At 33.9% G+C, this 22,975-nt stretch overlaps 1 protein-coding gene across 2 annotated transcripts in view; it reads left to right on the top strand.

Moving 5' to 3' along the window:
* LOC129944508 (uncharacterized) overlaps window positions 1-22,975 on the top strand; it is a 216,851-nt gene that overhangs the window by 110,606 nt on the left and 83,270 nt on the right. For both annotated transcript variants that reach the window (XM_056053979.1, XM_056053980.1), the window contains one exon: window positions 10,069-11,316. In XM_056053979.1, the coding sequence (XP_055909954.1) occupies window positions 10,342-11,316 (975 nt within the window). In that variant the 5' untranslated portion in view covers window positions 10,069-10,341. The remainder of the gene's footprint in view (window positions 1-10,068; window positions 11,317-22,975) is intronic.

Raw genomic sequence — 22,975 nt, 5'->3', positions numbered from 1 at the left:
CTCTTCCTCCTTTAAAGAATCTTATTTTTATATCATTTAATTTTGCACTAATAAAAATTCTATAGAGACTCTATAGTATGACGGGATGGGTACACACATACATAGGTACATTTATTATAAGCTCTTTGATATTCATCGACATGGCTTTGACTGGCATTCAATATGCGAGTAAAAGAACTTTTAAGACTCTTCTTCTTGTTCTTGAATCTTCGTCTTGTTTGATGTTTTGCTATCAAAGACAAAATCGTGACAGGAAGAAAGGCTTAAGCTTGAATATTTTAAAGAGCTATGAATGAAATGGAAGAATTTGTTAAATGGGTAATGTGAAATGCTTTAACCTCATGCAATTTGTAACGTTTGCAGCAACATTTAATTCGATGCATTTCACAAATAAATTCACAATAACTCGATCTAATACCACGAATAAGCCGTTTTGAGTCACATAAGTAACAAACATTTATAACGTGTTCTTACTTCAAATATTTCCAAATTCAAATCAAGAGTTTGAAAAATGTGTTACAACTCTAACAAACAATCTATTTTATGTTAAAGAATTACAATCAAGTGTGAACATTATTTAATTAACGTACATAATCCATTTTTTTTTTGTAAATTTGATTGATTATGTCAAGTTTTTATTTGATTAACATTTTATTTTCAGCCAAAAATATTTTTTTCTGAACTTCGAAACTCAAAGTGTGGCAGGAAAGTTTTTATTTTGAAATGATTTTGCTTAAGACGAATTTGTATTTAATTTAAAAAAATAAAGGAATGAAAAACATATAGTGCAAATAAAGTTTAAATTTATGTAAAATAACTTTTTTACTCTAAACCAAATTTAAACAACTGCAAAATATGAATGAGTGATAAATTTCAAGTTTACCCAGTGGGACACAAACGTAACAAAAACAAGAAGTTTGTGTCAGATCTGTTACGTAACTTCCTATGATTTTTAAATAATTTTTACTGCACACGAAAATTTTAACGAGCTTCAAGGCTTCACTGCGTGTTAGATTAATTTTTGCTTAAGAAATTAAAATGAATCCAAATTACAAATGTATTTCTTGTGACATACTGCAATAATTTTTACTTAAAACGATTAAACTGAGTTCAAAATTTCAAAAAATTGTAAGCCTCTCAACACACGTTTTTTTTAATTCTTTTAGATTAAAAAATTTTAATAATTAACATAGTAATGAACTTTGATTTATAAATTAAATAACCTTATGTAAAATTACAAGGCTTATTCTAAGAGAGCAATAACTAATTTACTTAAGGTGGCGCTACAGTCCTATGTGAACTAGGGCCTCACCCAACAAACTTCTCCATCTAGCTCGGTCCCTAGCTAGATGTCTCCACTTCCACGCTCCAAGTCCTGTGGATTCGAAGACTTTCCGGGCCGGAGCATTGGTTTCCATGCGCTCTACGTGACCCAGCCATCTTAGTCGTTGGACTTTTACACTTCTGGCTTCTTCTTCTACACTCCCCTTCGATGCATACGGGACCGTAGATCACACGAAGAACTTTTCTCTCGAAGCGACCCAAGGAGCTTTCATCCGCTTTTGTCATGGTCCATCCTTCTGCACCGTATAGCAGGACGGGGATGATAAGGGTCTTATATAGCAACACTTTGGTCCCTCGAGAGAGGACTTTACCACTCAATTGTTTTCTTAGTCCAAAGAAACAGCGATTAGCAAGAGTTATTCTGCGTTTGATCATAGCGCTGGTGTTGTTTTCTGCGTTTACAGCGGAGCCTAGGTAGACGAAGTCCTTGACTTTTTGACCTTTTTTGATGACAGCATGTACCTTGTTTTGCCCTCATTAACCGTTAAACCCATTTTTGCCGCCTCTGCCTCAATACTCACAAAAGCCCCATTGACATCACGCTGAGTTCTTCCGATTATGTCAATGTCATCAGCATATGCCAGTAATTGGACAGACTTTTGAAAGATAGTCCCTCTAGTGTTGACGTGTGAGCTCTGCATTATTCTTCGAAGCACGAAGTTAAAAAAATGACGTGACAGCGCATCACCTTGTCTAAAACCTTTTTTGACATCGAAAGGTTCTGTTAACTTGTTTCCAACCTTTATGGAGCAGCGTGAATTCTCCATGGTCATCCTGCACAAACGGACGAGTTTGGCAAGGATGCCAAAAGTAGACATGGCTCTATACAGCTCGTCCCTGTAGATGCTGTCATACGCGGCCTTGAAATCGATGAAAAAATGGTGGGTGTCGATTTGGTGTTCTTGGGTTAAGAGCAATAAACTACAACAAATTTCAAGTTCATGGATTCTGTGTCACTACGGTAACACAATATCTAATTGGTTATTAAACTCATTTTGCTTAAATTGATGTCAAAAATTCAAGATTGTGCATTTTGGCAAACTAGTTACAAAACTTTTGACTTGGTTTCTAAAATGTTTTTGGATAAAGTTGAAGTCAGAAGCGTCAAGAATGAATTCTAAGGAAGAACATTTGTATTGCTATTTTCAATAAGTAATACATATTTGAACCCTTTAAATACGTAACCTTTACATCAAAATCATGGTGAGCCACATTTTTTGTAAAACAACAATTTCGAACAATTTTTTTGAAGATATTTATGTTATTTCTTTTGAAATAATAGTTTGATCAAGAACTACGACAGGTTTTGAGATTAAGTGCGGGAGGCACCATTCAGAGTTTCTTAAACTTAGCAGCACTAAATTTAAAAAAAATGTGATTTTGAAATATTGGTTTCCGCCTTAATTTCGATTTCAAGAGCTTTAGAAGATTATTAAAGTTGTTCGAACAAAGGAGCTCACATATTGCCGAAACTTAATCCGTCATTAAATTTTCGTAATTTGACTTTGAAAATTTGATCTTTTCGAAATAATTTTGACAGTATTTGATAGAGAAGCCAATCTAGAGTTCTTCGTGTTCGTGTCCAATAGCCCTTGCGTGCATAATTTGTTTTTTATTTTTTACTTGGTTTTGAGATTCTCAAAAAAGGGGCTCAAAAATTAATCTAGAGCCTTTTGTACTTATTAGTTATTAGTTTGTTAAAATTTTGTTTGGTTAAGAAAGCCTTCTCGATGTAATTGGCCTGAATAGTTACGAAAGCAGATAGTTGAATCACTACAAACTAGGCTCCATAAACTACTTGGTCAGGGTTCGAATATCAGAGACGGTTTTAAAATTAATATGAAATAACCAAAAGCTAAGAAGTACCATAAATAAACAAACCTAATCGATTGGTATATGTTATTCCAGTCTTGAGGTAGCACAATTAAGTTTTTGTTATATTCAAACCCTTAGAAAGTTAAAAGGACGAGTATTTTGAACCAAGCCCTAATAGCCCTCAGTTTTTTAGAATTGTTAGAATAAAGATATTCGCTTGTGGTGACTTACCTTACCAAACCTCATTTCATGAACAAAATATTTCAGAAAAAAAAACAAAGACAATTTATCATATATTACCCGAACGTGAAGTCTTAATATAAATCTGTAAATTGTCTTTAATTAATTTGCCTCAACTTCATTAAAAGAAGACAAACTAATTTCTTTGTTGAAAAGAAAGTTTGTATCTCTTCTCTGGGCTTTTTATTTACTTACCATCAGAAAACCCATTGAGGCAGATAAAAAATGATGTGCAGTTACATTATGGGTGGGTGAGTAATTATGTTGTTGGTAACTTTAAAACACTACTTTATTAAGCTGCCTCCACCTGAGCCCAAGATCAACGCACTCCTAACAATTTCCGAACGTTTAACGTTCGTGTTTTACCCACAAAACGTTCATTGATCTGTCTGAAAGACGACGACAGACGATGCGTATGCCTGTGCCTGTTCGCCGTGCCTTGCTTGCGTTGCTGCATTCCAGCTGAATTCCATATTTACCGTCAGACTTTATAAATTTTTTTCGAAAGCCTGTTTCCTTTGCAGGTTTTAAAATAATAAAAATCTGTTTTTTATCTTTGTGTGTCTATAAAACTTACTGTAGAAATCACTTCGTCATACTTCGCATAGCAAATAAGAAAAAAACCAGTAGCAAAAATATTTTTTCGGTCCAACGGAAATCTGGTCGAAAGAAATTAAGTTACGGCAAAAATTCTACTAGCTTCATATCGTTCGGTGGTATTGTAAAAGTCCTTCTTTAATAATTTTGTTTTATTTTTTTTTTGTTTTGATTCAGCAATGACAGTGAAAATTCAATTTTAGGCATTCGTAACAGCAAAAATTCAATTTAAACGAAACACAGAAAGCTTTTACATTAATAGCTACATACGACTTTTCTATATAGTCAGTACCTACGGTACGAGGCAGAGAATGTTGCCTTTAACTTTTTTCCTGTGATATTTTTATTCGAAGGGGTTTTTGTGTGACCTTTTTGTTTTTCAGTCACGTCATGTTGGTAAATAATTGAAATAAAGTCGACCCAAAGCCAGACAACAAGACTCACATATAGATTGAAACAGGTGTGTTTTTGGTGAAGATTGATGTTTATAAAATTCTTCGACGTGATATATGTTACGTGTGCGACAGGTTGTGGGTGAAGTAAGTTGAGTTTTTTTTTCTTGTTTTGTCATTGAGGTTGAAAATTCAATTTTTGAAGAACTTATTTTATTTTTCAACATTATCAGAGAGAGAGTTACAATAATTGAATTGAAATTTAAAGTTCTAGGGAATTTAGCTATTTTTATGAATGTTCACGATTAAAATCTACTATTTCTTTTTATTCAAAAACACGATATTAAATATTTAAAAATAAACGTTTTAATTTACTTAGAGTTAGAGAAATAAACGTTTTAATTTCCTTAGGGTTGAATTTCTAACAAATTTTATAAAATTGCTTGTTTGTTAAATTTGCTCAAGGACACGAAATATAAACAAAAAAATAAAGAGATACAATATTCGAAAGATTGCACGTGCTTCAAAGCTCTAAATTTTATTCTTCAAAAAACTTTGACATTTTTGGCAAATAGAGCTTTTCCTTTGAGAGGTTTTGCTACTTAAGATTCCTGGTTTAATGAATCAAAGCTGAAGGAATACGTCAATGGGAAAAAATCGTCAAGAACTCCATTTTATAAAAATAATATTTAAGAAATATTTGTCTAAAAATTCAATAAAATTAGTGCATATAAGCCTGAGAGCGTTTTTTAAAGGTTTGACCAAAAACTCTTAGATCAAACAAAATGAAACTGCATAATTTAATGCCTTAACATTGAAAACATACCCAAAACAATTTTAAGAAGTTGAGGAAAAGGTCTTATTTAAGAAACATTCCATACAACGTTCGAAAAGCTGTTTTTATTTTAGTAAACAATTTGACAAAAGAAAAAATCTTAGTTTTTTAAATTTGGGTATTTTCATTTTAGTACCCGTAGCATGATGGTTAGTGCGTTGGACTGTCATGCAAGGGGTTTTGGGTTCAATCCCTGCTTGTGCAACCTTAATTTAAAAAAATAATTTTCGCGGGTACTGCCTCTTGCGAGGAATTGACAAATCCTTCAAGAGTAATTCTTGTCATGAAAAAGTGCTTTCTCAAAACTAGCCGTTCGGATTCGGCCCAAAATTGTAGGTCCCTTCAATTCCTGACAACAGTACTCGCACACAGGAATGGTTGAGAGTTGTAAGACACTAGGCCCTGGTTCACAACGGACTGTTGCGCCACCCCATTTTTTTGATTTGATTTTCATTACGAAAATATTAAGAAAAAAAACTTTTGTCGAATTTTCGATGGTAAAAACATTACTTTGTCTAGTATTTTGGTTTCAATTTTCAAAATAAATATTTCTTAAACACAAAAATAAACACTTTTCATTTTAAAATAAATAAACAAAAGGGCTGCGATAGGAACTAACCTGATAACTTAGAATTTGTGCAATTTAAAACAATAATTTTTTTTGGAGTAAGTTTTCATTGTCATTAACGAAACCTCGAAAAGTATATCATCAATGAATTGATACTCAAGATGCTAAACTATTTGAGTGTCTCTTTTTTAATTTTTTATGAAAAAGTTCAAATTTTACTGAAAATGAATGTCAATATTTTTACATCTGGAAATTACATGGAAAGATTTACCATTCGTTAAAATCTTGAATTTTTATGGCAGAAAAGTCGAAAAAAGGAGGTCCCTAGATTCCGTCCGCCCGTCTATCTGTGCTCGCCCCAACACACAAACCATTGGGTCGGTGGACTTGTAATTCTTAAATTACGGTCTTAACTCAATCCGCATTAGAGGTTTATTTTTTTTAAGACTAAAAATAAGAGTATTCTTTATAAACATTTTCTAGTCAAAAATCAAAAACTCGAATTTTCTCAAAAATGAACCGATAGATTTTGATTAAATTTTCTCTTAATTTTATTTTTTAAACTTGAAACTTGACTTCTTTCGATTAAAGCAATCTATTTTATTTTTAAGCTCTTATACTATCTAAATAATACTTGATGAATAAAAATATCAATTTTTAAAATTCGATGTCTCCAAAACGGGTCATCGTTTTTTATAAAAATCAAATGTACAAATTATATTAATAAGCTATTAATAAGTTTATACTTAAAATGTTTTGAAATTCAAACTGAAAAAACCGCTTAAGCGATTTTCAAAACAAATGTTTGAAAAGTTATTTTGAGAAACCAAATGTTGTTTAAATTTTCGAAGACAAATGGTTTTGCAGTATATTTCTAAATTCTTAAATTTTCCATTGTATTTTTCTTAACATTTTATTAAATATTAAAAACAACGTTTTGGAAAAGATGAAATAAATTTAAAGTAGTCAATGTCTTTCTTTGTTCTCAATACATTCGTAGTAGTTTATTTGAACTTTTTTTTTAAAGTAATTATCAACCGAAAATTTACTAAAAATCTTACAACACATCAAAAAATTCCTTATTTTGTTTAGAACTCGAGGTGACAAATATCATTTTTTCGTGAAAAACTATTTTGATATTTAGTAACATTCTTCACAAAATAAATCGAAGTACCGTCTTTTTTAAATGGTCCGGCAAAAAACTTTTTTTTTGAAAAAGTGTGATGTGTATAACGTAGCACCGTCTAGTTAAAACCAAATGTTTCCAATATCCTCCTCCTACTTTTTTGAACAAAAATTCGTTCAACATGGCCCGATAACTGTCGCTTTTGACTGTAATGGCCACTCCTTGCTGATTTTCGAAGAAAAATGGCCCAATTATCTTTCTGGACCAAAATCTGCATCAAAAATCACTCGTTTTGGGTGTATTTGCTTTTCAATGTATGCGTACGGGTTTTCTGTGCCCCAAATGCGACAATTTTGCTTGTTTACTTACACGCCAAGATCAAAATGAGCATCATCTGAAAAGATGATTTTTTTTTGGCAAAATCGGCATCTTCTCTAAGCGTTGTTCCCAGCGTTGTTCAAGGCTAAAATACTCAATTTCTTAACAAAAAAAAGAGCCTTTCAAAATACTTCGCAAAATTGGTAAAAACTGATGTTCTATTATTTTAATAACATGTGAATTGAGTTCAAAATTATTTTATTTTATGTAAAATGTTGCTTGCTATTTTTATAAGAAATACAAATCAAGAAAATTGCGTTGATGGTTTTTTTTACCATAGCAGTTTGAAAAAAAGGTGAAAATTTTGGTTAACCCTAAATATCTTACGAACCATAAATTTTTTATATAATATATTGTAACGTGATATAAAAGAAATATAAAGTTGGTAAAAATTGATTTTCGACTCAAATATATTTTCAAAAATTGTAGATATTGGCTTTTAACAACTTTTATCTTTCAACAAATATTGTTGTCACCATTCAATAAAATTTTGAAAAAAATCGAATTGACAGTTTTTGTGCAAAAAATTAAAAGCCCAAAAAAATTACCAAAAGTTGGTGAAAATTGAATTTTGACTAAAATGTCTCTTCAAAAATTTGAAATATTTTCTTCAAACTAATTTTATCTTATAAGAAATATTGTTTTCAATATTCGGTAAAATTTCGAAAAAAAATCAAATCAAATTTTTTTTACAAAAAATAAAACTCTAAAAAAAAAACAATACTAAAACTTGGTAAAAAATTACTTTCGGCTCAAATAGCTTTTCAAAAATTAAAAATATTGGCTTCAAACTTAGAAAATATTGTTTTCAATATTCAGTGATTTTTATATAAAAATCAAACAGACCGTTTTTTTATAAAAAATAAAATCTACAAAAAATAGTACGCAAATTTGGTAAAAATTGATACGAGTACATATAGACAATCTTTTAAGCAAGACAAATCGACAGACGGGATGGGAAGTTCTCAGTGTGGGTCGCATCCCAGTCTCTTTTTTTTCTGCAAAATTGGCATCTTCTCTTAGCTTTGTTCAAGCGTATACTCAACCATATTCCTCCAGCTTAAGAATAAAACTAATTATCTGTCAAATCAGACATGAGCTAAGTGTTACCAATCACGTAATAAGCCCTAATTGAAAAAAACGTTAGACGATGGACCCTATATAAGAGCAAAAAACAACAAACAAAATATTGCCTTCGCTATTCCTTAAAATATAAAAACTCAGTTTTTTAACAAAAAAAGAGAGCCTATTAAAACACTACGCAAAATTGGTAACAACTGATCTTGATTCATTGTATCAAATGCTCAACATTGTTGTTAACTTTTAGTTAGTTTCTTTTTTAAAATTCAATTGAATTTTAGAAAACACAGTATTTGGAGATAAAGAAAGATTTTGACTTAAATTCTCAATACAAAATATAGTCATTAATATTGGTTTAATGTTTTAGAAAGTTATTAGTGTGAGTCGCATCCAAGCCTGTTTTTCTATCATTTTTGCCGACAAAATTTAAACGTTTGTAAAGTTATCAAATTTGTTCATGCTTTAAATTAAGTTCAAGAGTCTGATCAGGGGTTCCTTTAAAATCGTAACACCTAAATATCATTAAATAAAGGACTAGACTATTTGTACTCTCGACATTTTTCACACAATAGGTTTTCAATAAGAACAAATAACATTGATTTATTCAATATTTGCAAGTCCCAATTAATTTTTGAAATTACAGTGTCTAGTATTTTCTATATTGTCTTCATTGAAATACAAATAATCCAATTATCTCCAAATATACCTCCATGCGTACTGAAATTTTGTTCAAATAATAAACCAGCATATTAAAATTTATTCCATTTCCTTCAACAATAATACATTTCAAATCAGAACCATAGCAAGTAGCACACTTTCTATAGAAGAAATATCAATTTAATGATTCTTATTGTAAATTATTTCATGAAACATGATCCTTTCTAACTTTGTTCGCCCCTAATTTTGCATTGTGTTAATAAAAGAAAACCTACATAGGGTCCTACATATTTCTTCCCTAAACAAGATATTTTTTTATCGAATGCATCATATAAGGGTGGTGTCTCTTAAATAACAATATAAAATATAGAACAATGTTACGATAATGTGTGTATGTATGAATATAGGTCCCTAACCCAAATCAACCTTCAGAAGATACACATTATAGGTATTATGTCCTTTAATTTATTAAAGAACGTGTTTGAGTTTTTGAACTTAAATAATACCTAACAAAAGTGAAAACCTCTCTTTTCAATCGAAAACAAAAATAAAAAATGGGTATAAATTACATTTTCAAGATACGAGTACCAACGTCTCTCGTATGTTATATATGCCACATAAAATTCTAAACCTGTTTTTAAATTGCAAAGAAGAATATCTATTTATTATTAAATAAAGCTAAAGCATCATATATACAAGCTCTCCTCTATAACTCCCTGATGCTAACTTGACATGCACATCCGCATGTCGTTGTCGTCGTTGTAGTCATCGTCATTGGTAGGAAGGTACCTTCCTATAAAGTTACATTCGTCGATATTTATCCTGCTTCTTATGTTACCCGGGCAACCGCATGTATTTCTATACCTATACCATCAACATCGACATCCTTTAGCTTCTCAATGCCATTGATGCATCCCTATACGTATACCGTATGCACATACAGCGATATTCTTTATGCCTTTATAGATTCCAACTATACTAAACAAAATGTCACTGCATCGTTATTAATACATCCGTTTGACTATTTCCTTTTCAGATACACTACGCGCATAAGAACAAAGCCCTGGAATATACAAAACAAGGAGAAACAGCAGTTCGTGCAAAATTCAAAGGAGAAACGATCACGTATTCCTGCACACTCACCAAAGCGACAACGGCATCAACGACAATAACGACGACGAAGCCAACAACAACAAAAACAACAACAACCCCGACGACAAAGTACAAAAACGTACAAAAATATAAATATAGAAACAACACAAAAAACAACAACAACAATTACAAACACGGCAAAAATTCCGCTTTGTAAATGACGGTGAAAATTGCAAACCTCCTGACACCTCTGCCGCCGTCGTCCATTGCCACCGCAACCCTAACCACAAACGCCGACAGCCATCACTACTATCTGAAACCGTACGACCACTTTAGCAAAACAACATTTGATACCTTCTTCACAATGCCGTTCGCCAGCGCCACGTCCATAATGACAAATCGGGACCATCCCTTTAATCAGTCCACCCAATCGACACGACCCCTACTATCCGACCGGAAGCCTCCACAATTGCTTGGCAAAAAGAAATTCAACAACAATGGCCGTGCGAACAACGCTCACGGTAATGGCAATGGGATCAGTAACGTTAACGGCAACGGCAACAGCTACAGCTACAGCAACATCAACGCCATCAATGGCCAACAACAGCAACAACAACGTGAGAGCGGTGTCAAAGTTCAGGGCATCAATGACTTTGACATCATATCACAGCAGTATAAGTACCTTAACAGTCATCACCTGGGCTATCCCTATGGCAGTCCTCCCTCGCCCACAGCTAATTCAAGTGACTTTGTGTTCTCCGACGAAACAACAACAACACCAACAATGACCGGAAAGACGATGAATGGTGGAGGTGTTATGGCGCCTTCATTGCGGCAGCCATTGTGTGAGAACGGTAGTTCACCTGCCATTACAAGGACCTACGATAGCAATTACTACTGCAACACATCGCGCTTTGAAGACGACTTCTGTTGTCGACGGAATGATCAGTTCGATAGCATACAAGTTCCCTTTGTGGTTGGCAACGGCCAAATAAACAACAACAACGATATGAGGATGCAAGTAGGCGGCCATGATGTTGGAATCTCCAATAGCAATGGCGGCAATAGCGGACCGTTCATATTCGGTGTGCATCATAGAGCGCCACCAGGCGGTAGAGATTTTCTCGATAGCACAGCTGTGATAAGCGATAAGGATGCGACATACTCATTGGAAAAAGGACAGAAGTCAATGGTGAGTTGAATTTTTTGATTTTTAAAGTACTCGAATATAACTCCATAGGCTTTAAAGTTATTGATTGGAAGATACTTAAGGGGGAAGAGAAGATTGAACTTTTGTTTAAAGTCCCAGGACATGATATTATGTTCTGTTGAGTTAAAAAAGAATGTTTTGATGTACTATGGAGCAAAAGTTAAATTTATTAAGGGATTTTGCGGTTTTCTTAAATTCTTTGAGGGTCAGGATTCAGGAACTTATATTTATATGTTCTATTTATAAGTTCATTATTAAAAAAGATTAAAAATATATAAAATCAAGATGACCCTTCAAAATAACAAATTTGTTTTATAATATTAAAATAAAGTACCCACAGTCATAAAATCCCATTTTGATTAATTTCGGGTTTATGCACATTCCCAAAAAGAGGATATTCTCTCAAAGATTATTCAATTAATAAAAAAAAAAACAAATTAAGGTTAGAAAAACATGAAAATTACCAAAAATTGAAAGTTGAGGAATTTTTTCGACAGTGCTGAAAAAAGAAAGATATTTGTACAAATATTAATAATTTGTCAACCTTAGATCAACAATTTCTCAAAGAAGATATTGAATTATTTGCCACCATTGTCAATGTCAAATATTAACTGATAATTGATAAGAATTGAAATTTATCTTTTTGAAGCTTTAAAAATGAACTCACTTTGATATTTACAACAAATTTTGAGCAACCTCAAGTATCATAACCATCAGCAATTGGTTTATAAAATTATAAATTTTAATATTTTTGTCAACTATCACAATTGAAAAAAATTCAAAATTTAAGAGTGACTGAATCAATTGAATTTAAGGTTCCAAGATTATAGAAAAGCTGATGAACTTTAAGCTCAATTATTATCTCAAAACCCGAAGGGTTCGTAATGTCTGGCGACAAGATTTTTTAATGGTTTATCTCACCCAACAGTGAAAAAAATCTTCATCGTTTTGGAGAAAGTAAAACGATTGCTCTTGTTATTTCAAAAGGATTTGATAAAGTTTTACAACAGGCTTCCTCATCGAAAAATAAGTGCGTTCGGTTTTGCCAAATGTCTTAGTTTGTTAGATTAGAAATTATCTCTTCGCTTGTTCCATGCAAGTATTATTAAATGGGTTCAAGTCTGAGCACATAAAATAATTGCTGGTGTGCCCCAGGGCTCTGTTCTGTCTCTAATACTCTTTCTTAATTTGTATTAATGATCTTCTGTCTGAAACTTCTAATCCACTTACCAATTTCGCTGACAATAGTACCCTGAGCTTTTAATATTAATTTTTGGTTCACAAACCTTGTTTTTAGATGTGGACCTTCAAAGGCAATCTATGATAATCACATTTAATTTTAACCAAGATAGCATTGTTAAATAGGGAATCGAAAAACGAGTAGAATTTATTGCGTCGAAAACTTTGCTGCTTCATATTGTTAAAACTACCATTGCGATTATCCATGGGAACCATTTGACCACATCTTGTGGAAAGATCACAAGCGCCCCAACAAATGTTTGAGTTTCCTAAATGAATCCAAGTCGTTCTTCTCGCCCTTTGATCTGACCGCTATTTATTATACTTAAATTCGTCTATAGCTTCAGTATAATCCTAACTCCGGGGTGGTGATATTGAAACTTACTTGAGTCTCTTGGACAGAATTGAACTGAGAGTATTCATTGTAAGTATTGAAATTAGAGCATTGGTGATAATATTATCTTTGAAAAGTTATCTTCGCTTGAAGACCAGCTCAAGGTTTCTTGTCTCTAGAGAAAAAACAAGTTTCATTATTCACCTTAATCAATTCAACCGTAATACTCGTGCTTCAAGAAATGTTCATCAGTATATCTTTCGAGCCCAACTTTAAACGTACTCTCAAGTACAGATATTCGTTCATTAGCCGTACTACTTGAATGTGAATTACTTTAACACACTTTGGTTTCCCAGTAATAGAAATAGCTGGTGTTGTTTTCTGTGTTTACAGCGGAGCCTAGGTAGACGAAGTCCTTGACTACCTCAAAGTTACGTCTGTCGATTGTGACGTTTTGACCAAGACGTCGTTTTGACCAAGACGTCCTTTCTAGACGACAGCATGTACTTTGTTTTGCCCTGTTAACCGTTAAACCCATTTTTGCCGGCTCTGCCTCAATACTCACAAAAGCCCCATTGACATCACGATGAGTTCTTCCGATTATGTCAATGTCATCAGTATATGCTAGTAATTGGAGTGACTTTTGAAAGATAGTGCCTCTAGTGTTGACGTGTGAGCTCTTCACTATTCGTTCAAGCACGATGTTAAAAAAATCACATGACAGCGCATCACCTTGTCTAAAACCTTTTTTAACATCGAAAGGTTCTGTTAAGTTATTTCCAACCTTTATGGAGCAGCGTGAATTCTCCATGGTCTACCTGCACAAACGGACAAGTTTGGCAGGGATGCCAAAACTAGACATGGCTTTATACAGCTCGTCCCTATAGATTCTGTCATATGCTGCCTTCAAATCGATGAAAAGATGTTGGGTGTCGATTAAGTGTTCTTGGGTTTTTTTCAGGATCTGCCGTAATGTGAATTTTTGATCAACTGTGGACTTTCCTGGTCTAAAACCACACTCATAAGGACCTATCAGCTTGTTGACGATGGGCTTTAGACGTTCACATATTACGGCAGATAAGATTTTATAGGCGATGTTAAGTAGACTGATTCCTCTATCGTTGGTGCAGTATAGAGGGTCTTCTTTTTTCAGGATCGAGCAAACAATACTGAGCTTCCAATCATCTGGCTTGCTTCCCTCCGACCATATTTTAGGGATAAGTTGGTGCATGCTCCTAACCAACTTATCTCCAGCTGCTTCAAAGAGCTCGTCACTCAAGCTATCCGCTCCAGCGGCTTTATTAGACTTCAGCTTAGATATGGCAATCTTTACTTCGTCTAAGTCGGGAGGACGGGATTGTTGGCTTTCCTCGTCTATGTTCAATGGATCATCCTGCCTGACAGCGGAATTCAGTTTGTCGTCACCGTTATACAGTCTGCAGAAGTGGTCCTTTCATATCCTCAGCATTGACTGCGGTTCCACTATAATGTTTCCACTTTCGTCTTTGCAGCCTTCAGTTCTAGGTTTATGTACCTGTGAATTTCGTTTCATAAAATTTTCGAACTTCATTACTGCTTTTAAACCTCTCAAGATCTTCTAACGCACGCTTCTCATAACCTCTCTTTTTCCTTCTGAGAAGTCGGAGTTCCTGTCGCCTCTTCTGCTCATAGAGCTCATGAGTAGCTCTCGTCCTTTTATGCAGCGCCGCTTTGCGTGCCTCTTGTTTGGCTGCATTTTCCTGCCGACATTCCTCATTAAACCAGGGTTCCTTGTTGGTGGCTGTTTGAAACCCAGCACATCAGAGGCGGCTTCTCTGATTGCATCTTGGCAATGTTGCCACTTGTTTTCGTTACAAGGTTCCTTGTTGGTGGCTGTTTGAAACCCAGCACATCAGAGGCGGCTTCTCTGATTGCATCTTGGCAATGTTGCCACTGGTTTTCGATACATTGTGTTGGCGGCAAAAAACTTCGAGAGAGGTTACATCTAACTCGGTCGGAAAAGGATTTGGCGATCTCTGGCGATTGTAGCCGTTCGACGTTGTACCTTCTTCCACCACCTCCCTGTTTTGCTTTGGGTCTAGAAATCCGAAGTGTTACCTTGGCTACAACGAGGTAGTGGTCCGAGTCGATGTTAGCTCCTCGGAAAGTTCGTACATCCATAATGCTGGAAGCGTGTCTGGCGTCGATCGCAATATGGTCAATCTGGTTGACGGTAGATTGATCTGGAGAAGTCCAAGTTCCTTTGTGGATGTTGAGGTGTGGAAAACGCGTACTAGCTACCATGACGTTTCGCCCCGCAGCAAAATCTATGAGCCTGAATCCATTGTCGGAAGTGTTGTCGTGCAGGCTGTTTTTCCCGATTATTACACCAAAGATGTCTTCCCTTCCTAGCTTGGCATTAAAATCGCCCAGGACTATTTTAATATCGTATCTAGGGCACTGCTTATATGTTTTGTCTAGGAGCTTGAAGAACATATCTTTGGTGTTGTCGCCTTGCTCTTCTGTGGGGACGTGCGCGCATATCAGGCTAATGTTGCCGAATTAAGCCTTGATGCGTATGGTCATGAGGCGCTCAATGATGCACCTATAGTTTAAGACTTCTTGTCTAAGTCTGGCTCCAATGACGAAGCCTCTTGAATGCACATGTCTATCATTTGAACATCAACAAAATAATATTAGAAGTACATAAATCATTGTAATTGAAACTAATTAAAACCAAATTTAGTTTCAAAGTTCAAAATTAACTATGTATTTCAAGCTTTCTGTAGCTTGTGGTTGTCTTTATAACGTGAGCAGAGCCGTAATCCTACATTTACAGTGATATTTTTTCTTGGGGTGTGTTTTTGTTTCGGGTATGATGTGTCCCTTAGGTTAGGGTTGAAAAGTACCAGAAAACATTCGATTTTTTATTTTTCAACGAGTTTTTTCTCGAGATTTGTGTTTCATGTTAACAATATTCCCAATTATTGCTTCAAAAAATAATAAGACAATAAAATTCCATACAATTAATAATACAAAAAAAAACTTAATGTTAAATCTGGAAACAGTAATTACTTTGTTTTAAATTAAATGAGTCAATTTTAATGGCTCCTATTTGTAAAGAGAAAAAAAAACAACCAATTCAATCTTCAATCTGATTGACGTGATTCAGCTTTTCATTGCTTAACCGCACATTTTAACTATGTTTTGACTCATTTTAAAAAGAGCGTAGCTTCATTAAATTTTTGTTTTTATATTCTTACCTTATTTTATTTTTAACATGACTCATAACAAATACGCTGCCTTGAAGGCTCGTGTTTTAAATTATGTGTCAATGACTTTTTGTACTGTTTCATAGTTAAATTACTTTAAATGGAAAATTTACTTTTCCAGTTGCATTTAAGATCGCTGTAAAGTGTAAATTAAACTTATCCCACAACAAAATTATATACAAACGAGTAAATGTAGGTAAATAATGGGTTAATTTTTTAAAGGTTGCCTTTTCTAACTTATATTAGTCACGTTCGTTTTTAATAAATCACTTAGACACTTCAAAATCATGTTAACCTTGATTTAATATTCCCTTGAATCCTTATCCAATACAAGGAAACAAAATTCAACTAAAATAAAAACCTTACATCCCACAACAAACGTTCGCCTCCCTCAAATAATAATGTTGATGTTGACCCTTTTCAAAGTGGATATAATGTTCCCATATATCCTTCTATCGTCGTGTATAGGCTAGGAATAGGTACATATCCTTTTTCCTTGCTTTCATGTGATTAATGTCGAAGTTTGATTCACATTTCATATATCAAAGTTAACCAGATAAATGTCATCTTATAAACCTACCCTGTACAAAACACACATACTCCTTTAATCATACTTTATAATGTCGTAAACACGCACCAGAGGATACGGAGGATACAGCGAGGATACGAAATACGGATCTGGATCCGGATCCGGATTCATCACCATAAGTGCTACATGATGCTTCGAGTTAAACCCTTCCGTATATAAAAATACGGTATATCTAATCCATGTAATTAACCATAATGTCATGCAATTCATTCCCTTTGGTATTCTTGGAAACGAAGTAAAAATGTAAGCCCTCAATATAACCAACCGAAGAGAAAAGGTATCAGAATCAACGGACTCTCCATCACTTCTTGGATACAAAGTAAAAGAAGAATACAAAAATCACCCCCAGCACGTCTTCCATAAAGAAAACACATCCGCTTTTACATACTATATACATAAAGAAAATTACTTCCCGAACGCAAAAACCTTTTTTAAGCGGTTGGTGCTCCTTGCAGTGGCTCATTTTCAAGTTTCCCGATGTAAAAGGATTCGTCATATAACACAAAAACCAAATATTAAAAAATTTGTTGCAAAATTTTCAACTAAGAATAATACACGTTGATGGGGCCAAAATCTTCCTTCAACAATCTCATCTTGTGGCATATCCTTGCTCTTGCATCCTTGCTCTTGCACCCTTGCTGAAATGTTGATGACTTTTTAGGTTAGACGCTTCCTTGCTTTTCATTACAGTTTTTTGTGGGATTTTATTTTTTTGTTTTCTTAGAATAAGGATACGAGTATACCGCAGAGGCAAAACGCTAATTGCTAAGACTTTAATTCATCATTAGTCCTAATGCTGGCGCACATGGTAGGTAAGCGTAGGTATTTAGTTACGATATGGCATGGCTGGGAAATTATAGGGTTTATACGTCCCGACGCGTTGCATAGTCGCTGCTCGTCACGCCAACCAACAACGTAACCATCAAGGCATTAAACGCGTTGGGTTAGAAAACTTAATCCCAAAAGAAATAAGGAACACAAAAAAATACTTTCAAAAAACTTCTTAAACTCTTAAAAATGTGGAACATAAATTAAAAACGACTCAATGCAAATTAAACACGAGATTTTATATTCCAACATTTTCAACAATCTTTTGATTTTATAACGATATGCTACGGAATGGAACTTTTTCGTGCAGAAATGTTTGGCTTCTTAATTTGTCTAAGGATAAGAATGCGAGGATTAAAGTAAAAGTATATAACTACTATGAATGTAAAAGACCACTTAAGAGAGGGAGAGAGAGTACAATGTGTAATTGGGATGATTTTATCAAGGAATCACACGTAGGAATAATAAAAAATAGGGATAAATGTAATGTGCATCAATCCGTACCTGTTTAGCTATAAAAAGAATGTTGTAGTAAAAACTTGAATGGTTTTTGTGTTGAGATTTTATTTTTGATGTTGTCGTGTTCGAGGTTGTAATGTTTACTTAACTAAAAGTAAATAATTTGTTACCGTTAAAGCAGATAAAAGAAATTTAAGGGGACTAGAAAAACTGGGTCCCACGAAGTAGCTTCTCGATTAGTTTTACTAAAAAATATTTTGACACTAAAAGTATTTTTTTTAATATATATTAAGCTTGATTAGCTAATATTGTAAGAACATACATTCTTATTTATAATATAGCTTTAAAGTGTATAGCAGCTTAGGCATTTTGTATCACAATAATATAAGTTTAAATGTTAAAACATCAAATTACAAAAAGAAAGAAAGAGAATAATAATAACAAAAATATTAATAAGAATAGGTACTTATAGAATTTTATGAAAAGATGAATTTAACAAATGTATTATTAATTGTTTTAATTGTAATTAATTGCTAAGGTACAGTTTTAATTCATTTTTTAATTTCTTTGCGCAATTTAAACTTCTTATTTCACGTGGTAACGAATTCCACATTCTTGAGGAGTTAACAAAAAACTGGTGTTCAGATGTCGCACAACAAAAACGCGGGACCAAAACTTGAGCGGAACGATTTGAGTTTAATAATCTTATCTCATAATAAATATATTCAGGTTGTCGGGTTTGAAGAATATCAGAGAAAAAAGTTATAGTTCGATATTTGAGAAAATTTGTAAATGTCATTCCGAGACATTGAATCACGTAATTGGATATTCGATCAAAACGTCTAAGTCCATAAACATAACGAACAGCACAGTTAAAGACGAAATTAAGTTTTCTTTTGCTTTCGAAGTCAAGTTTGCAAAAAATTTCGCAACAGTAAGTTAATAAAGGCAGAAACAACGTTTTCATTAAAAGAACTCTGATTTTTATTGGAATTTATTATTGAAATGGCCAAAGCATACGAAGGACACTATAACACTTACCCACAGTTCTATTGATATGGTCCTCCCAAATCAGGGTCTTATTAAACAAAGCACCGAGGTTTATAGCTTTGTCGACATACATGATGGCACTTTCTTTGAGAGCAATTCTAGGAAAACATGACACATCAATCTTATTCCTAGCGATGACGATGCATTTCGATTTTATCGGGTTAAGCAAGCAATTTTCTATTGACCATTGATCGATTCTTCTTAAATCTTCATTAATACATGCAACGTAGTGTTCAATCATCCCTAAGGTACAGCTGAGTGTCGTCGGCAACTCGTTCAAATACATTGAAAAGAGCAAGGGGCCTAGTATCGATCCTTGTGGAACACCATTCACTACAGGTAAGATGATCGATTTTTGTTGATTATATTCAGACGCCTGTTCATGTTCTGTTAAATTAGAAAACAATAATAAACTGCAGAGGAGGAAAAATTTAAATAATTTGAGAGCTTAAGGCAAAGAATGTTGTGATTTACCATATCGAAGGCCTTAGAGAAATCGAGAAGAATTAGAAAAGTAAAGTTGTCCATATCAACTGATTTTCTGATATCCTCAGAAACACTTAGGCAGTCAAGCAGCTATTTTTCTTTCGAAAGTCGGATCGTCTTGAGGTCAATAAGTCAAACCATTTTAGAAACTCGTTTATTTGCTTTTGAATTATTCTCTCAAAAACTTTCGACAAGAAAGGCAATATAGATATAGGTCTAAACTCATCTCCTTTGGAATTTTTTGGTATAGGAATAACCTTTGCTTTTTTCCATAGAGAAGAAAATTTACGTGTTCTTAAAACGGAGTTAAAAATGAGTGTGATGAATGCATCATATCGAATCCTACAGCGTTAGATTTTATCGATAGAAGGGCCTCAACTGCATCCTCCGGGGTAATGGGAGAGAATTCGAAAAGGGGTGTATTAGGCCAAGCATTTGATAAATTATGCTCATATGAATTAACCCGGTCTGGAAAATGCGAGTTGACTGTCGTGCTTAAGACGAAAGATAAGTTTAGGGCATTTATGTCAAGCAAATCTGTAGATTTGTTATCGAATTTACCAATTCCTATGTTTTTCAGATTCTTCCAAATCTCTTTGCTTCCCATTGCGGCATTGAAACGTGTTGAATATGTTTGAGCTTTGGCCTTGCGTTTCTCCCGAATAATTTTGTTTCGCAGTTTGGAATAATAACAAATTACGGAAAACCCTGTTTTCGATGGTATGGGTTTGCCTATGTCTTTCAACGTGGAAATCATTAACTAAGAAAATAAGGTCGTGTTTTGAAAAACTTGGAGCAGATCGTTGATCGTAGTGAATAACTTTATTTCGATCACATACTAAAAATTGATCCAACAATGAAGGATTACCATTATTAGGGAAATTTGTAGGCTCAGATGTGTTTTTCAGAAAATAGTTTAAGCGTCAGAAATTGGTCATACACCTTATTTTCCTCTATTTGTATTTGTATTTATTACATATTATTTAGTCTTGCACAGTAAGATACAATATCTTTTAAAGTAGTACAAGCTTCAGTTTTACAATTGGTTTACATGAAATGAATGAATACTAAATTTTAAACAAGATGACTTGAAAAAGAAAATTTATATAAACAAAACTACTTTATACCATTAAATTAATGAAAAAGATATGATCCATGGACTTTATTATAATACCTTATAAAACACCTTTAAAGTAAAAAAAAAAAACAAAAAACAAAAGTTAAAATCATCACAATGCCTCAAAGTACTGTCTAAGTCTTATTCTAAACCGTGTAGTGCAGCCTATCATCCTTATAGTTTGAGGTAGGGAATTCCACAACCGAACTGCGTGAACGAAAAATTGACGGTTTGAAACAAGATAGGAGTAGCGTATTGGTATCAGATCGCTGCTTCGAGTAGAGCGTGGAAAAAGGATTCTGTTGTAAAGGTACGGGGGTTGTCGTGTTTGCATGATATTGTGGAGCATTATTAAGGTTCTAAACGAGAAAAGATTATCAAGAGAAAAACCATATATTGATTTTGCATATGGGGTTATATGAACATATTTCCGTAGCCCAAAAATATATCTTGTCACACTATTATAGACAACATTAAGTTTCCTTTTGTGCTTGGAATCGCAATTACTAAATAGTTCACACCCAAATAATAAAAGCGGAATAAGCAGTGACTTAGCAAGTATCATTCTTGTTTTTATTGGAGTGATTCTTTGGGTGGTCCATAACATACGTAAGCATCCGTAAACTCTACCTATGATAAGTTGTATATGATTTGTCCAAGTGAGTGTCGTATTGAATACTACTCCAAGATTCTTGGCTGAGTCAACAAACTGAATAGGGTTATCATTGAGTAATATTGGAGAAAAGCAAGATGTGTCTGTAGGGTCTTTTGAAATGACTAAGCATTTTGACTTAGTAGGATTTAAACAAAGTCCGTTTGATCGCGACCAGAGCAATATCTTATTAAGATCTTCGTTTATCTCCCAAATGCCATTTTCAACCAACCCCAGTGGACAACTGTACCTAAGCTGTACATCATCGGCATACATATGTATGGATGAGTTAAAGCTTAGAGACGGGAGCTCATTAACATACATGGTAAAAAGTAATGGACCCAAAATAGACCCTAGGGGAACACCTCGTGTTAGCGGAAGAAAATTTGAAATTTGGTTGTTAGCAACTACTGCTTGGTGTCTAGAACTAAGATATGAGAAAATGAGTCTCACTGATGATGACGTGAATTGAAACTCATCCCTTAATTTGACGCATAAATTACGGTGGTTAACAGTGTCAAAGGCTTTGGAAAAATCCAAAAGAGTGAGAAAAGACACAAAATTCTTATCTATACTTTCTCTAATTTCCTCGAACACATTTATAAGGGCAGTAGTGCAACTGTGTTTGGGACGGAAACCGGATTGATTGGGACATAGCATGTTGTTACGTTTTAGATATTGCCGCATTTGCGTGTTCATAATTTTTTCAAAAACTTTCGATAAATATGGCAATATGGCTATTGGCCGATACTCATTTCGGGTTTTTGGAACAGGAACAATTTTAACACGTTTCCAGACAATAGGAAAAACCCCAGTCATGATAATTGTGTTGAAAAGATGTGTTATGTATCTCAATGTAATCGGTAGAGTTGCCTTCACAAACAATGGATGGATTTCGTCAAATGCTATTGAGTTTGATTTAATAGATAAACAGGTTTTTAGAACGACTTCATCATCAATTGCAGAGAAGCTAAAGCCCCTTGTAGAGCAGATGTCGGTTTCTAAATGTTCAGAAAAGTCTGCGCTATCATTAAACTCAAATGATGATAGGGATGTGAAATTGGTATTCAACTCATCACAATCAATGATAGTAGAAACATTGTTAATGTGCTTACCAACACCAATTTCTTTTAAATTTTTCCAAAGTCTATGACCGGCTAATGAAGGGTTGAGTCGAGGAGCATAGAAACGTCTCTTAGCTTCCCTAATCTCAAGAACAACTTTATTTCTTAAGTCAGTGTAGACCTTATGAAGTTCGTCGAGTCTAAAACGTTTCCAAACTTTGTAAGCAAGATTGCGCTTATTTATTAAAACTTTAATTTTGTTGTTGAACCAAGAAAGGTCATTGCATTTAAAGGTTTTTGTTTTGTAGGGAACATGAATATTGAAAAGAGAGCTAAGGTTTCCTTCAATAAAAGCAACTTGGTCATCGACAGACTCCATAAAGAAAACTCGAGACCATTCAACCGATCTTAAGTCATTTTCTAGTTGGTTATAATTAATGCTTTTAAAGTCTCTAAAGCAATAACTGCTGCTTGAAACAAGAGGTTTGCACTGGTAAGTTAAGTGCAATAAGTCATGGTGTGAAAAACAGGATGCAGAAAGTTGGTTAAAGTGAAAAACTTTGCTCAATTCG

Source organism: Eupeodes corollae, chromosome 2 (genome assembly GCF_945859685.1).
Source record: "Eupeodes corollae chromosome 2, idEupCoro1.1, whole genome shotgun sequence".
NCBI classification, from domain to species: Eukaryota; Metazoa; Arthropoda; class Insecta; order Diptera; family Syrphidae; genus Eupeodes; species Eupeodes corollae.
The sequence above is the reverse complement of the archived record's forward strand: the minus strand, read 5'-3'. Positions and strand labels throughout refer to the sequence as shown.